The 15,127-nt window shown below is 40.2% G+C and overlaps 1 protein-coding gene across 1 annotated transcript in view; it reads right to left on the bottom strand.

Moving 5' to 3' along the window:
* Positions 1-15,127, bottom strand: part of LOC309961760 (putative cation-transporting ATPase 13A5) — a gene marked incomplete at its 5' end in the record, with an annotated part of 107,660 nt that overhangs the window by 29,111 nt on the left and 63,422 nt on the right. Inside the window, 10 exon segments of the mRNA XM_082839260.1 lie at positions 352-461; positions 2,357-2,399; positions 5,049-5,128; positions 6,253-6,378; positions 7,966-7,983; positions 7,987-8,126; positions 8,929-8,958; positions 8,961-9,074; positions 13,002-13,076; positions 13,079-13,181. Of these exon segments, the coding sequence (XP_082695386.1) occupies positions 352-461; positions 2,357-2,399; positions 5,049-5,128; positions 6,253-6,378; positions 7,966-7,983; positions 7,987-8,126; positions 8,929-8,958; positions 8,961-9,074; positions 13,002-13,076; positions 13,079-13,181 (839 nt within the window).

Here is a 15,127-nt window from a genome sequence, read left to right as displayed (position 1 = left end):
AGGGTTCCTTGTCTGTTTCCCCCACATCCACAACTCCTGAGATAAAGGTTCCAGTAAGCATCCAACATACAAAATAAAGGAGAGAAGTAAGATATACAATAGGTTTGTAAATATCAACTCTAGTTTTCAACTGTCCACATGACACAGCCATGTATCCTTCAAAGCTCAGCATAAGTCGCCTTTTTGTTGCTTTTACCAGCATTCTCAAGCAGCACTCATGGCCCCCTTAAATGATACTCAGTAGCACTTTACCCAAGCCTCTGCTTATCACTTTCAATTATAGTTGAATTCTGTCCAGAGCCAGACAGTGAGCCTGTCGGTCAGGGGATAGAAAGGGGATAGGTGGCCTACTTGATGAGATGAGACACACACTCGATGTTGGCTGTTTTCAAGGTGAAAGGGCAGGCCACAGATGCTTCCTGTTCTGACAGCAAAATGCCTGCATGAGCCATTTTCAAAGCCTGGAATGATAAAGCCATGTTATACCCACGACTCCTCAGGCCAAGCTCTAACTCTTCAAACAGCGTGAGGCTATTCTTCACGTTATAGAGTTGATAACATTGCACTCTCCCACCCCTGGATCTCTGTTTATGCTGCTCTGCCACCCGGATACACGCAGTCACCAATGAAAGAGGCACCAAGTAAACAATGACCCAGTGGTAGAAGAGTGCGTGCATGTGTGTGTGTGTGTGTGTGTGTGTGTGTGTGTGTGTGTGTATTGGTTGAGGGGGGTGTAGACATGATAAGAAAATGGAAGGACTCATTCCAGAAATCTATTAAAAAGATGACAGAATTTGGATGGAACTTTGTGAGGGCCTTTACAATCACAGTTCTTACACTTAACAGGCCACCTTCATGAACTATAGGAAAAACTAATTCCCACCTTTTCCTAGGCTGCCGGCTGCCTGATCCGGCCAACCAGCTAACTGCTGGGACAAAGTGTGGGGCATACAGCATCTTCACTGGAGGAAAGGACCAGATGCACACATCAGAGAAGCGTTCCAGAATATATGTTGTCTCACTGATATAAGGGCTAATTCATTTCTCATCAAGACTGGAAACTGTCCAGAGAATGCCCAGAGCAGAGAGTGGCCAACGAGCAGTCCAGTGAGCCCCTAATCCTATGAGAATTGTATGAACATAAAATGAGATTTCGTATTTCTGTAGCTCTGTAGAAAGTGCAAAGTACCTGGTTACTATGGCCAGTATACACTAAATTCATGTTCAATTAATATTAGAATATTTCCTTCTTCCTCCTTTCTCCCTTAATATTTTATATCTCTGTGATGTAATTTAGGACCATCTACTTTATGTTAGGGTTAGTTTTATGCATGATTTTTTTCCCCCATCAGATAATGAACTCTTCGGAGGAAGAGACTATGTCCTTTATAACATCCAGTTTATTTGTTTTGTTCTAAATTCCACATAATTAATGAGAATGGGTACTCACTCTAGATTTGGAAGAGGAGACTAACAACTAGCTTCTTCTCATGAAGTATGAGGCAGAAAAATTCATAACAGATCTCTAATTATGAACATAGTTGTTCACAGAACTTTAAAGAAAATATTTAAGAAGGAAGTAAAACAAATACCTAGACCTTAAGTATCTAATAGACTTTGGAAATACAAAGCAATTCTCTTTACTTCTCGTTCCACAAATTAGCTCCTAAAATATTTTCTTATGTACAACAATCTTCAAGTAAGCTACTGTTTCAACCATATCTTCGAAACTCAGATTATAAAATATGCACTGCCTTCTATTGTGTTAGAGAAGTAATCTGCTGAGAATCTTGTAATTTAGGTTTGCTATTGTATGTAATGACCAAATAATTTGGTCTATGATTTTGCTGAGTATAAGAATTTTGGGGTATAGCCAACTTGTAAAAAGTAACCCTGGTGTAGAAATCTGGCAGGGATAAACACAATTTACACATAAGTCAAAGCTTTACCATCAGTTTCAAATTCTTCCTTCATTAAGCCTTTACCAGCTGCATGACTTCAGGAAAAAAAAAAAAAAGTATTCACCTCCCTGAGTCTCATTTCCTTATTTATAACAGGAGAGATTTAAACCAGCTAGCCTTGAAAAGTCCCTTTTGTGTCTGAAATATGGGAGCCTATGTAGCCTTTCCTTGTCTTTATTATTCTAGGAGTTGCTAGAAAACAGCGGAAGTGACTCATCTCACTTTACTCTAAACCACGTTCAACCCACACTCCAGTAGAAGTGAATATAAACGTCAGAATGATTAAGTGATGTGATTGTTGGCAGAAGGGTGAAGAGTCAGACCCCAGGAGATGTGGGGCCCTTAAAAGGGATATCAGTGAACCCCCTGCATTAGAAGAAGTAATTTCTACTCACCCCACAGTCATTAGCTCCATCTCCACACATGCCTACATAATGACTGCAGGGGAAAGGATAAGAAAAATTAATGCTTAATTTTAATTAAGCTTAATGCCTCACTTGAGTAATTTCCATCATAACTAGATCACACGCGATGTGTGTGTATGTGTGTGTGTATGTGTGTGTGTGTGTATGTGTGTGTGTGTGTGTGTGTGTGTGTGTCCCCTGAACACATGTGGAATCAGCCTGAAAGAAAAAGACTTGGAGATAACTATTCCCAGAGGGATAATGCCCTTGTATATTTAAATTGTTTCAATCAATCAGTCACATGGAAATGATGGTGATACTGCCAAGGATGTCCACAAAGATGATCACACACTTCAAAAGAAGTCCTGTTGGATTATATCCACCAAGACCAAGCTGAAGTGTGTGCTGTCATAATCATAGCACTTTCCACACCCTAATGCACAGATCACAACCTAGTCCATCTGTGTTTTGGTTGCTGACTGCTGCTGAAAGTTTAACATGTAGACACTAGGGAGAGAAACATTTGGGAAATGGTTTAACAGATATAACTAGAGATATATACACATATTCCTGATGCATCTTGGAGTGAAAATGAGATAACATGGCCCCCACCTATACCAGTTTGGTGTACAAACACAACAGTATAAAGGGAAGAGTAAATTTTAAAGCTATTACTAAAGAAAAGGAGTTTCTGATGCAAGACACACTGTCTTCTATTATAAGTAAATAATACATCGGAGGTATTGATTAATGGCAATACTATTAAAGGCTCAGTGGTAACTTGCCAAAAACACATGAAATAACACAATACAGGGAAAATGAAGTTCTCAGAGAATTTCCTTATTAGTTGACACATAAGAAACGGCCATCTTTATTGGTCAAAAATTGTCACATGTAGGGCTTCCCTGGTGGCGTAGTGGTTGAGAGTCCGCCTGCCGATGCAGGGGACACGGGTTCGTGCCCCGGTCCGGGAAGATCCCACATGCCGCGGAGCGGCTAGGCCCGTGAGCCATGGCCGCTGAGCCTGCGCGTCCGGAGCCTGTACTCCGCAACGGGAGAGGCCACAACAGTGAGAGGCCCGTGTACCGCAAAAAAAAAAAAAAAAAAAAAAATTGTCACATGTAAACAGATTCATATGGTTTAACCTACTATTTGGCTAGTATATATGAAAATCACCCTATAAACATTTGTTTGTGTTCATGTACATATCAAGACTATACACATTTGCTGAAAATGGCTTCCTTTCTTCAGGCGTAAAGTACATATTTAGTCTTTATATCACACGAGGAATCTTACATCTTCTAGTGTTGTCTGAATAAAGAGTAAATTCTGAATGAAGATCAAGATCTGGAAATTGAGAGGATAACTTATTCTGAGACAGCATATATCCTCCTGAATTGATGTTTCTTTAGGGGAATACAGCTTTTCAAAAGTAAGCATTTAAGTTGGCAACATTTCTCAGGTATTTGAGAAGGGTAAAATTACTTTCTTCAGCCAATATCATACAATGACCATGTAAGTAAAATAGTCATTTTAGACACTGGTTACTAACCCAGCCTCGAGGCATTATGGGAGTTAATAAGCAGTTTTGGAAACTTCCCTAAGAATGCTTGGGCAACAAAAAATAATAGTCAAAGGCAGTCTCTTGATTTTATTTGCTACTTATCAGCAATTATCTAAGTTTCACTACTCTCCATTCCTTTTCACTTTCCAGAAATCTGCAGTCCAGAAATTGTAACAGTCCCAGCAAGTAATACATAGGTCTGGTCTCAAGAAGAACCGTTTCACTCTGATGTGACTTGGTCATCTGTATTTTTGAAGGAGATAAGAAAGGACTTTTTCTTTTTCTGACTTTGGCCTCAATACCCAAAACAGTGAAAATGCCATTTCATCTCCTTCCTGGAGGACCTGAAATTATTCACACAGCTTCTGATGGACCAACCTCAAATAATTCCAGGTGATAACTCTCATACTTCTCTATTTTTTTCCACTCTGAGCTGTACAAACCCCTGTTGTTTCTATACTCTATATCCAAGCAGGGGATCTTCCTCTAAGATATGCCCTATGGGCCACAGAAGGAATGCTCTCCAGGGTAGACAGCTTCTGAAATGGCCCACCTCCTAGTATTCATGACGTCTAATGCCCTCCCTTGAGTGTGGACTGGACCTAGCAACTTGCTTCTAATGAAAGGAATAAAGTGACGGGATAAGATGTTACTTCTAAGATGAAGATATAAAAAATGGTCATACCTCTCTCTCTTTCTCTCTCCCTCTGACTCTTCTTACTTGCTCTCTGTCATGGAAGCTAGCTGACACACTGTGAGCTTCCTTATGAAATGACCCACGTGGCAAGGAAACAAGGGTGGTTTCTGCCCAACAGCCAGTAAAAAACAGACTCTTTAGCCCAACCGCCCACAAGAAACTGAATCCTGCCAACAACACATGAGTGAGGCTGGTGGCAGATCCTTCCCCCCCAAGATGACTACAGTCATGGCCAACACCTCATTACACCTGTGAGAGACCTAGAACCAGAAGACTCAGCTAAGCACACCTGGATTCCTGACCCACAGCAATGTAAAAAAAAAAAAAAAAAATGGTGTTATTTTAAGCCACTATGATTTGGGGTAATTTGTTACACAGCAATAAGTAACAAATACACTCTCTTTTCATGCAATAACAACTACTTTAATTTCTGAAATTCTTCAATGAGGCTAGATTTCTGCCCAGGGAACATTCTTGCAAAAATTGTTCCATTCACCAGAATCTAAAGAGAAAAACAATGATTGCAATAAGATTAGAGAGTTGAACACTTTTAAAATAAAAGAACAGTCCTGAAAAATGACTCCTGGCCACCGTTTTAATATAGCATTGGGTGGTGTGACATTAGACCAAATGTCAGGAAAGGGAAAAAAGAGGATTTAACACTTTAATATTTAACTTTCACTTTCAGTTTTCCATCACAAGTCTATTACTTTGTTCCAGGCCATTTTTCCAAGATGGGGTAAGCGCTAATGAATAAAAAGTAACTAAAAAGCAGAAGAGCATATAAGATTAAAACGCTTAAGGAAATACAGTTCTTTTTAATAAACACTGTCTCCGTAACTGAAGACTAAGCAGAGGAAAGAGCAATAGATCATGAGTTGAGAATCAGGGTTCTATTCCTAGCTCTGCCCCAAATTGTGCAAACCTTAGGCAAGAGACAACCTCTCTGAGTCTCAGCTTTCCAGTCTCTCCAATGAGGAACTGCACTAACGGCTTTCTAGAAGCCTGGGGGTGTCTAGATTCTATGGTCCTTGACTGGTAAGGCGACAGGACTTTCAAGACACTGCTAACAGATGGTTGCTGCCCTGGGCTCGTTCTCCACTTATCTCCTTCCCACTGACAGCACAACCCTGCAGGGCACTATTTGAAAATACACACACAGCGACAAGATAACAAATGATTTTGAGAATAAACCATGAAGTCTTTGTTTCCTTCTGCTGTAATTTAAGAATCCAGGCAGGAAGGGGAATAGAGTTCAGCCTGACATGAGTTGGTGACTTTCAGAGAGAAACAGACACGAAAAACAGGCAGCGTCTTTGGAACTAGCTGGAGGTTCTCTCCGCACGGGAGGGAGGGAGGAAGGAAGGACGCAGGGTCTGGACTGGCCCCAGGGGCGGGGCGAGGGGCAGTACCAGCCTCAAACGCTGAACAGGAGGCCATGCGCATGTGCTGGATTAGGAGGTTTAGGGGGACGGGAAACTCCTGAAAGCGCAGTGCCTGTTTGGGGGTGTTTATTTCCTAACTCTGAGATAACCTCGCTGATCGTCCCCTCCACTGTTCTCTTACCCTTTTTTATCTCAGTAATTTGAGGAGCAAAACAAGACGCATCATTTCTCCAGTACTTACTTTTGGAAGCAAGCTGTTGAAATGCTGCAGTATCACTTGGTATGATTTCCCACTCACTGCGAAATGGTAACAGCTCCCTCTTTCTCCATCAGGCACTGAACTGTTTCCAATGTTAATGTAGGTTTCCTAAACTCAAAAGGGCATTATTTCTACATTGGTTTTTAAGGAATATTGTTGCTTTCCTACATTTTATGGAAGGAAGTGTATTCATGTTACACAACAGGGTGAGGACCAGCAAATACACAATATGGAATTTACCCATAGAACTTAGACTCATATGAAGAAGATACTCAAAATGCTCCCCCCCAAATTACATGAGCAGAGAATACTTTGGCAACGTGATGCTCTGTATCCTATTCTGGGAAATAATACGTGTGATGTCAGTCTACTGAGGAAATCATTCCAAAGTACCAATGAGTGATTCCAAGGAAGAAGAGGAAACATTCTTCCCTTCTCTTCCTTCTCCTCTTCATTCAACCTTTTGTTTCCTAAGATCTCTTACCATTCATTCCTTCAAAAATCATGCCCCAATTTCTTCCCTGTACAATAGGTAGACTCTTTCTTCAGAGCCTAACCTGACCTCTCCCCACCCCACAGGTAACCTATTCCCTCACAGTGCCCAGATCCTCTTCCACATCCTGTGACCCCTGCACCAGCACTACTCCTTTCCTGAAACCCTCTCTGTCCTGTTTTTCACCTGTCAGTGTAGCCCTATCACTGGGTTCTAGTCCCAGCTGGCTCAGCTCCAGGAGAAAGCATCTGATGACTCTGTATGCATTCATCATGTCAATAGCTGGTAATGGCTGTTGATGCAACATTTTTCAGAGGGTCTTACATTTATGTAGGACTCTAAATTCAGATAGTATAAAAGATGAGAACCTTTTCTTCATTAGAGGAATTCACTGGGGGAAGCACTGTATTTGGAAGGAAAAATATTTTGATGTACTAGACTGGGAGGCAAGGTGATACACTCCTCCCCTTCCAACCTCCATTGTAAAACCGCCAACCAAAGACTTGTTGTAAAGTGTTCACTTGAGGCAGGGACTGGATTCCCTGTGCTTTTCTTGGAAGTCGAGGAGAGAAAGTGGGGTGGGAGGGAGCCGGAGAGGAGCAGGAAAGCCTGAGACTATGATGCGACTTCTCCCTGCAATGACAAACCTTCAGGAGAGGCATTAAGCTCATAAGTAGACTCTTTATTAAAAAGTAGTGAGGATCTATATTCAGTATCCTGTAATAAACCATAATGGAAAAGACTATGAAAAAGAATATATAGATGTATAACTGAATCACTTTGCTGTACAGCAGAAATTAACACAGCATTGTAAATCAGCTATTCTTCAATAAAATAAAAAATTTAAAGTATATCATCTCTATTAAAAATGTATATAGGTACAAGCAAGACGTGGTTCTCAGCCACATCTGCACATTGGAATCACCGGGGGAAGGACTGATGTCAGTTCCCAGCCCAGAGATTCTGATTGAATCCGTAGTCTTGGCTTTGGAAGCTTAAAAACTCTTCTAGGTCGTTTCTACGTGAGGCCAAAACTGAGAAGTGCTGGCAGAAATGCCAAAAGCTTTTCAAACAGTAAAACTCTGGGCACATGGGAGGGCTTATTACTGTCGTGACTTCTAATGCCAAGAGAGAGCTGCCCAGGGTTAGGGCTGTATTCCATCTGCCCCAGCCCATGCAGGAACCTTGTAACATTCACTCACATTCTTTCCAGGCCCAGTCTATTGGTTCTCTACCAGCTTCCAGGTCACAGAGGCAGGGACAAACTCTTCGGGTGCATTGGCTTCAACAAGGATCACATGGCTCCCTCGAGGAATCATTTCAGAATTCTTTGCAACGGTAATGGCTGTTTGAAGGTTGTCACCTAGATGACAAAGAAAGTGGGCTTGCTTTGTGTAGAAACCTCTCAGCATCCAGAACTGAGCTCTCCCTCTTCCGAGTGACTGTACCACATTGTTGGTGCTCTTGGGGGCATTTATCGCTTTCTGCTTTTTTTCATAACCGTTTATCAGGTCTATCTGTCATGGGTGCTCAAACACTACGTCTGCATTTCCCTCCCATAACCGCATCATGTCCCAGAACATCGCGTATTTCCAAAATATGCACAAGTGAATAAATAAATATTTAAGTGCTTTACGACTAATCCTCAGAAGACTGACAGCTGTCAGTGGTGAAAGTTATATGGGCCTCGTCTGATAACATAAAACTATTCTTGGCATCTGGATTCCAATTAAGTAAAGAAAAAAAGTACTTAGGGCTGGCCGTGTTGGATTTGATCATCACAGGCCATGCTTACCCCACCGCCCTGAAGGACAGTCCAGCAGGGTCTCGCCCCCTTCACACAGAGGTCTCACTGGGGTTCTTGATGAGAATCCCATTCTCTTCTTTCAACATTTGTTGTGAGCCTATTAGCTCTGCACAGATCCTGGGTAGGAACGGAGGGCATTAGACAAAGAGAATGAGCTACGGTCCTTGTCTCCAAAGCTCAGGGTCTTGCTGGGGGTGGGGGAGCTACACATGTTCCCAGGTAACTGGAGCAGACGGTAACAAACTTGACAGCCAAGTTTTGTTCCCTCTGCCTCAGTTACATGAACTCACTCAGCTCACATGGTATTTTGCTTATGCCTGGGATACATGTAATTTGACAGGCTTCCTGAAACCCATACCAGTAATCATCGCAGTCCTGATGGGGCCTAGCTCAGTTCCTTCAAGACTGGTTTTGTTTCCTTTTTCAAGTGATTCTCCATTATGAGAAGTCCCAGAAATGTTAACTCTGACTCCACCTTCTCTCTCTGGATTTGGAAGAAAGTCACTATTAAAGTGTATCCATATAATCTCAACAGTTGGATTTATTGCTTCGTTTTGAAATTTCTAAGTTTTATCAATGTAAAACATGCACACGTTTAAAAAATCAAAAAGAACCCAAAAGTTTATAGTAATGAAAACCAATAGCCCCTGTCTTCACAGCACCCCACCCCTTCTCCTTCTCAAAGGTAACTACTTTTTTATCTTTTAGCTGCTTCTTCCAGTTTTTCAACTCCATTTTTTTTAAAACAATGTGTTTATCTTCCAACTCTTTTGTTGGTTTTTAAAATTTTTTGTTAGTCATATATTTTTAAAACTTTTTTAGCTTGTAAGCATTTTAGTTTAGTAGACATTTATTAAGTACATACTGCCTACAGGATACTATAGTAATAGTTGAATATGGAATCATTTATTTCAGCCTCCATCTGTAACATCCAGTAAATACATGACATCAGCCAAGGATCTGAAGAGTTTTCAGAATTTGAAATGGGAGGCTTGGAGTCTAACTGGGTTACATTAGGTAGTGAGACCTCTCCTCTAAAATAAAATAAATCTCAGGTGTTTCTTAAAAAGTAAATTTGGGGGCCAAGAGCTCTTTCTTGATCCCTCATTTTTTCCTTTTTCTGTCCAGAGTGGAGTTAAGATTTCAGGAAGAGGAAGGGGAAGGATAGGGAGACCTAGGGAACCAACTTCTGTGCCTGCTCTCAGTCCATCCCCCATGTTCACTGTCCACAGTCTCATCTCCACCTTCCACAGTACATGACATATCAGAGTCTCGTTCTCTCTGGGGTTCTACAGGGTGAACCAGCTTTCCTCTTGCAATCTCTCTGTCTTGGTATAAGCTATAGCTTCTTCTATCCTGCTGATTAGGCTACCACTCCTCCACTTACTTTACGACTTACAGAAATATATAGAAATCTCTCATCTACACTTATTCCTTCTCTAGTTTTCTTTGAAACTTTCTTTTCTATCATGTTAGTAGGACTTGGGAGGGAAATGATCACGTGGTCAGTAAACTTCTTTAAGAAAAAAATCAGAGTTGAATTTCTTGATGAGAAATAATTCAACGTGGATAAGAATACAATGAAGAAACTTCTCTCTGGGGTAGAGTATAAGTAGCTACATCCTTCATTCCACAGTCCAGTTACTAAATTACTACTTTATTTTAGATCCTATATTAGGCACGTTGGTGAATACTCAGATAATCAGATATGAATCCTACCTCATGATCTTAGAGAATATTATAAAAGAAAATGCACCTTAATATAGAATTTGTTAAATTCTCATCATTTAACTTCATGACTTTCTATTATAAATTGGATTAATATTTTCTCATTAACTAGAACTAAAAGAAAAATTCCAAAATCTTCTCACCAATGTATTCTGCTTTGAGTCTCTGTTTTATGACTCTTCCCTTTTTCACTGCTTCAGGCACTCGGGTATCTCGGGATTCTACAACATTCTAGCAAAATCCTGTGTCGAGGCCTGTTGCATCCACTATTCCTATTGCCTGCAGTGCTCCGTCCCTGGATACTTGCATGCTCTGCTCCCTGACTTTACTCAGATCTCTGTTCAAATGTTACCCCCTCAGAGGACTTCCCTAATCTCCCCATGTAATACGGTGCTCTCTGTCATTTTTAAAATCCTTTTAACCTGCTTTTTTTCTTCTTTCAGGGCATTTATCGCTGCCTGACAATATTTTATAGATTAACTTATTAATTATTTCCCCCAATTAGGATATAAGCTTTGTGAGGGCAAGGATTTGATTTTATTCACTTCTGAATCCTCAGTGCCTTGAGGGGCATCCAATACATAGTCAAGCTCAATAGAAATTGGCTGAACTCATGAAAGGATGAATCTTGATAAGGTATTGCTCCTGATTTTTTTTCCCCCTAAGTCATCTCAGGAAACTCTTCTACTTCCCCTTTATGATGTCAGTTTTTTATACATCTTGATTTTCCTAATTGGAAATTTTTGCTGAATATAATTTGACTCAAAAAAAAAATCAAAACCCTATTCTTTAACCCTGTTTGAAAACAATAACTATATTCTAGGAAGCATGATAAATAGGCTCCTGATATTCTCTGGGAAAACCTGGGATAGTTGGAAATCCAGTACATTTATCCTCATTTTAAAATTTTGTCATATTTATAATAATGTCTCTCTCACTGGTGCTTTTAAATGAGAACATCACTGTTTAATTTGTATGTGACAGCTGGGTGGCAGCTACATTCCACTTCCAGCGACATAAATCTTGTCTTCACACATGACCTTAACTTTCATTATTAAAATTTGTATCTTGAAAAATTACAAAATCCTGTGTGTTATGGGTCTTTATGCTTCCTCAAGAATAGCTAACACCTTGAATGTTAAACCTGAGAGTGCCGTTCATATATTTGTGAACCGCATATATTTGTGATTCTATTTAGAAGATTAAAATGTCATGGCGAAAGGCTTCTTAGAGATCACCCAATCCCACATTTTATAGATGGGGGAAATAGACACAGGGTAAGGAAGGGACAGTGATTACTGATTATATTAGAGTAGATAGACTTAGGTTGTAAATAGTAATGTGGAACCGAGGATATCCACATCTTGTGCAGAGGGGTTAATAATTACATGTAAGTGAGGATCTCTCTACCAGCAACACAAAATCAAAGATAAGCGATGCAGATGATCCGTTATTCAATTTTCCACAGTATTTCTTTACTCCTTTGTCATAAACAATTCAAAAACAAACTTTAAAAACTGAGAAACTTCGAAAGAAAAAATAATCTACAGATTGTCCTCTGCTGAGGACAATGTATCTCCTGAACGTAATTAAGAATACTGAGTTCTACTTCATATAAGGAACTCAATTTGCACTCACTACCTCTCCAGACCCGAAGGAGGTGTACTACTGATTCTTGAAAGAAGACATATCTAAAGGATTCTGGAGGTCTTTCAAAGTGCCAACTGTATGAATATGATATTAGCATATGTCAAGGATCAGAATTTAGGACAATAAGAAGAATTGGAAGGGCTACCAGATGAATAAGGGGTGGCAAAGGACACCTGAAAAAAAATGAACAGCCAAGTACAGACCATCAATCTGTGAAGGATGGAGTTGATGGGAGCTATGAGGAAGATCAAAATCAGAAAAAAGAGGGACTTCTAAAAAAAGACTCGAAGTAGAGAGAGAAGTTAAAGCAATCATTTGTCAAATCTTAGAATTCTGTGCACAAGTTGATGGCTATCAGCAATTGTAAGGAGAATATAGATGAAAATCAGGAGTAAAAAGGCCAGTTTTATCCAAATGAACTCATTTGAATGCAACAATATTCTTACAAATCTGGGCTGCAGCTTAGAGAGTGCATATGTTTATAAGACTAAGAAACAATACAAATCAGCTCAAAATCTGGCCCTGAAAGATGAAATTGCTGTGAAAATGATCAATTACCTTGCTCTAATACCATCTAATTTACTCTAATCACTTTTTTTTCCTAAAAGATTTATCTTTTTTATATTCTCCTCTCATTGATCTGTCTAAGACCCCACCCCATAAGTGATGCCAGCCCCCAGGAGGTGACAGAGCATCCCTGTCTGCAGAATTAATCTAGGGTTCAGACCTGTCTCTTTGGTTCCTTTTAACACTCCTCATTCTCACCCTCCCTGGTCCTCTGACCCCGCTGTAGCTCCCTGCTCTGGCTTCTAAGGCTTGCTTCACACCTCCCTCTCTGATGCCCCATTGTGGTTGGGCTTTTCTGGCTGACATTTACTCACTGCTTCTCTGCTTTTAAGTTACCACCTCTGCCTTAGCAGATCTACTGAGCCCACTTCCCACTTACCGAGAAAATAACCACCTCCACATTCATTGATTTAGGCTGGTTTACTCTGTGTGTTTGAGCTTTTAAAATATTTTTGCCTCCTGAAAGAGATAAGTGTCAGTTAGTACCTGTTTCAGATTTGCAGAACCTAGCCAGCATCTCCGGGGCACCTTTCATATAGACACAAAAATAATCCTCCCCTCCAGCTGAATGACCACAGACATCCTCTGCAGGCTGCAGGAAAATGGAAACTGTCGAAAGATGGCGATGGCTTCCAAGTCGTACGTTGTCAAAACGTTGATATTTTTCTAGCTGTGTCTAAGGCGATTCCCTCATCAAGTTGTGTGGTCTGCAAGGCCCTTCCCCTTGGCTGCTTGGAGGAATCTGAGTCATCTTCCAGACCAAGTTTGCAGGGCACCACCTCTGTGGTACTTCTCTCCTAAAAACAGTATTTACTCCCACCTCTGGACTCCTGCTGTTCTTTCTTCAGCCTTTATTATAGCACTTGGCACATTATACTGCATTTATTTGCACCTATATTGATTTTTCTATCAGTCCACATATTCTTCCAGCACAGAGCCCAACATGTCTAGCTTTCTTTTTTTTGCATTTCTCTTTTTCTATTTTCTTTCCTTTTTTTTCTTTTAAACATCTTTATTGGAGTATAATTGCTTTACAATGGTGTGTTAGTTTCTGCTGTATAACAGAGTGAATCAGCTATACGTATGCATGTATCACCAGATCCCCTCCCTCTTGTGTCTTCCTCCCACCCTCCCTATCCCACCCCTCTAGGTGGACACAAAGCACCAAGCTGATCTTCCTGTGGTATGCGGCTGCTTCCCACTAGCAATCTATTTTACATTTGGTAGTGTATATATGTCCATGCCACTCTCTAACTTCGTCCCAGCTTCCCTTCTCCCTCCATGTGTCCTCAAATCCATTCTCTACGTCTGCATCTTTATTCCTGTCCTGTCCCTAGGTTCATCAGAACCTTTTTTCTTTTCTTAGATTCCATATATATGTGTTAGCATACAGTATTTGCTTTTCTCTTTCTGACTTACTGCACTCTGTGTGACAGACTCTAGGTCCATCCACTTCACTACAAATAACTCAATTTCATTTCTTTTTATGGCTGAGTAATATTCCATTGTATATATGTGCCACATCTTCTTTATCCATTCATCTGTCGATGGACACTTAGGTTGCTTCCATGTCCTGGATATTGTTGCTTCCATGTCCTGGATATTGTAAAGAGTGTTGCAATGAACATTTTTTGAATTATGGTTTTCTCAGGATATATGCCCAGTAGTGGGATAACTGGGTCATATGGTAGTTCTAGTTTTTTAAGGAACCTCCATACTGTTCTCCACAGTGGCTGTATCAATTTAAATTGCTACCAACAGTGTAAGAGGGTTCCCTTTTCTCCACACCCTCTCCAGCATTTATTGTTTGTCAACTTTTTGATGATAGTCATTCTGAGCAGTGTGAGGTGATACCTCCTTGTAGTTTTGACTTACCTTTCTCTAATGATTAGTGATGTTGAGCATCCTTTCATGTGTTTGTTGGAAATCTGTATATCTTCTTTGGAGAAATGTCTATTTAGGTCTTTTGCTCATTTTTGGATTAGGTTGTTTATTTTTTTTGATATTGAGCTGCATGAACTGCTTGTATATTTTGGAGATTAATCCATTGTCAGTTGCTTCATTTGCAAATATTTTCTCCCATTCTGAGGGTTGGCTTTTGGTCTTCTTTGCTGTGCAAAAGCTTTTAAGTTTCATTAGGTCCCATTTGATTATTTTTGTTTTTATTTCCATTTCTCTAGGAGGTGGGTCAAAAAGGATCTTGTTGTGATTTATGTCAAAGAGTGTTCTTCCTATGTTTTCCCTAAGAGTTTTATAGTGTCCGATCTTATAATTAGGTCTTTAATCCATTTTGAGTTTATCTTTGTGTATTAGGAAGTGTTGTAATTTCATGATTTTACATGTAGCTGTCCAGTTTTCCCAGCACCACTTATTGAAGAGGCTGTCATTTCTCCATTGTATATTCTTGCCTCCTTTATCAAAGATAAGGTGACCATACGTGTGTGGGTTTTTCTCTGGGCTTTCTATCCTGTTCCACTCATCTATATTTGTGTTTTTGTGCCAGTACCATACTGTCTTGATTACTGTAGCTTTGTAGTATAGTCTGAAGTCAGGGAGCCTGATTCCTCCAGCTCCGTTTTTCTTTCTCAAGATTGCTTTGGCTATTTGGGGTC

Source organism: Leucopleurus acutus (genome assembly GCF_964270905.1).
Source record: "Leucopleurus acutus genome assembly, chromosome: 5".
In the NCBI taxonomy this organism is placed as follows: Eukaryota; Metazoa; Chordata; class Mammalia; order Artiodactyla; family Delphinidae; genus Leucopleurus; species Leucopleurus acutus.
This window is presented reverse-complemented; position numbering and strand designations above follow the sequence as displayed.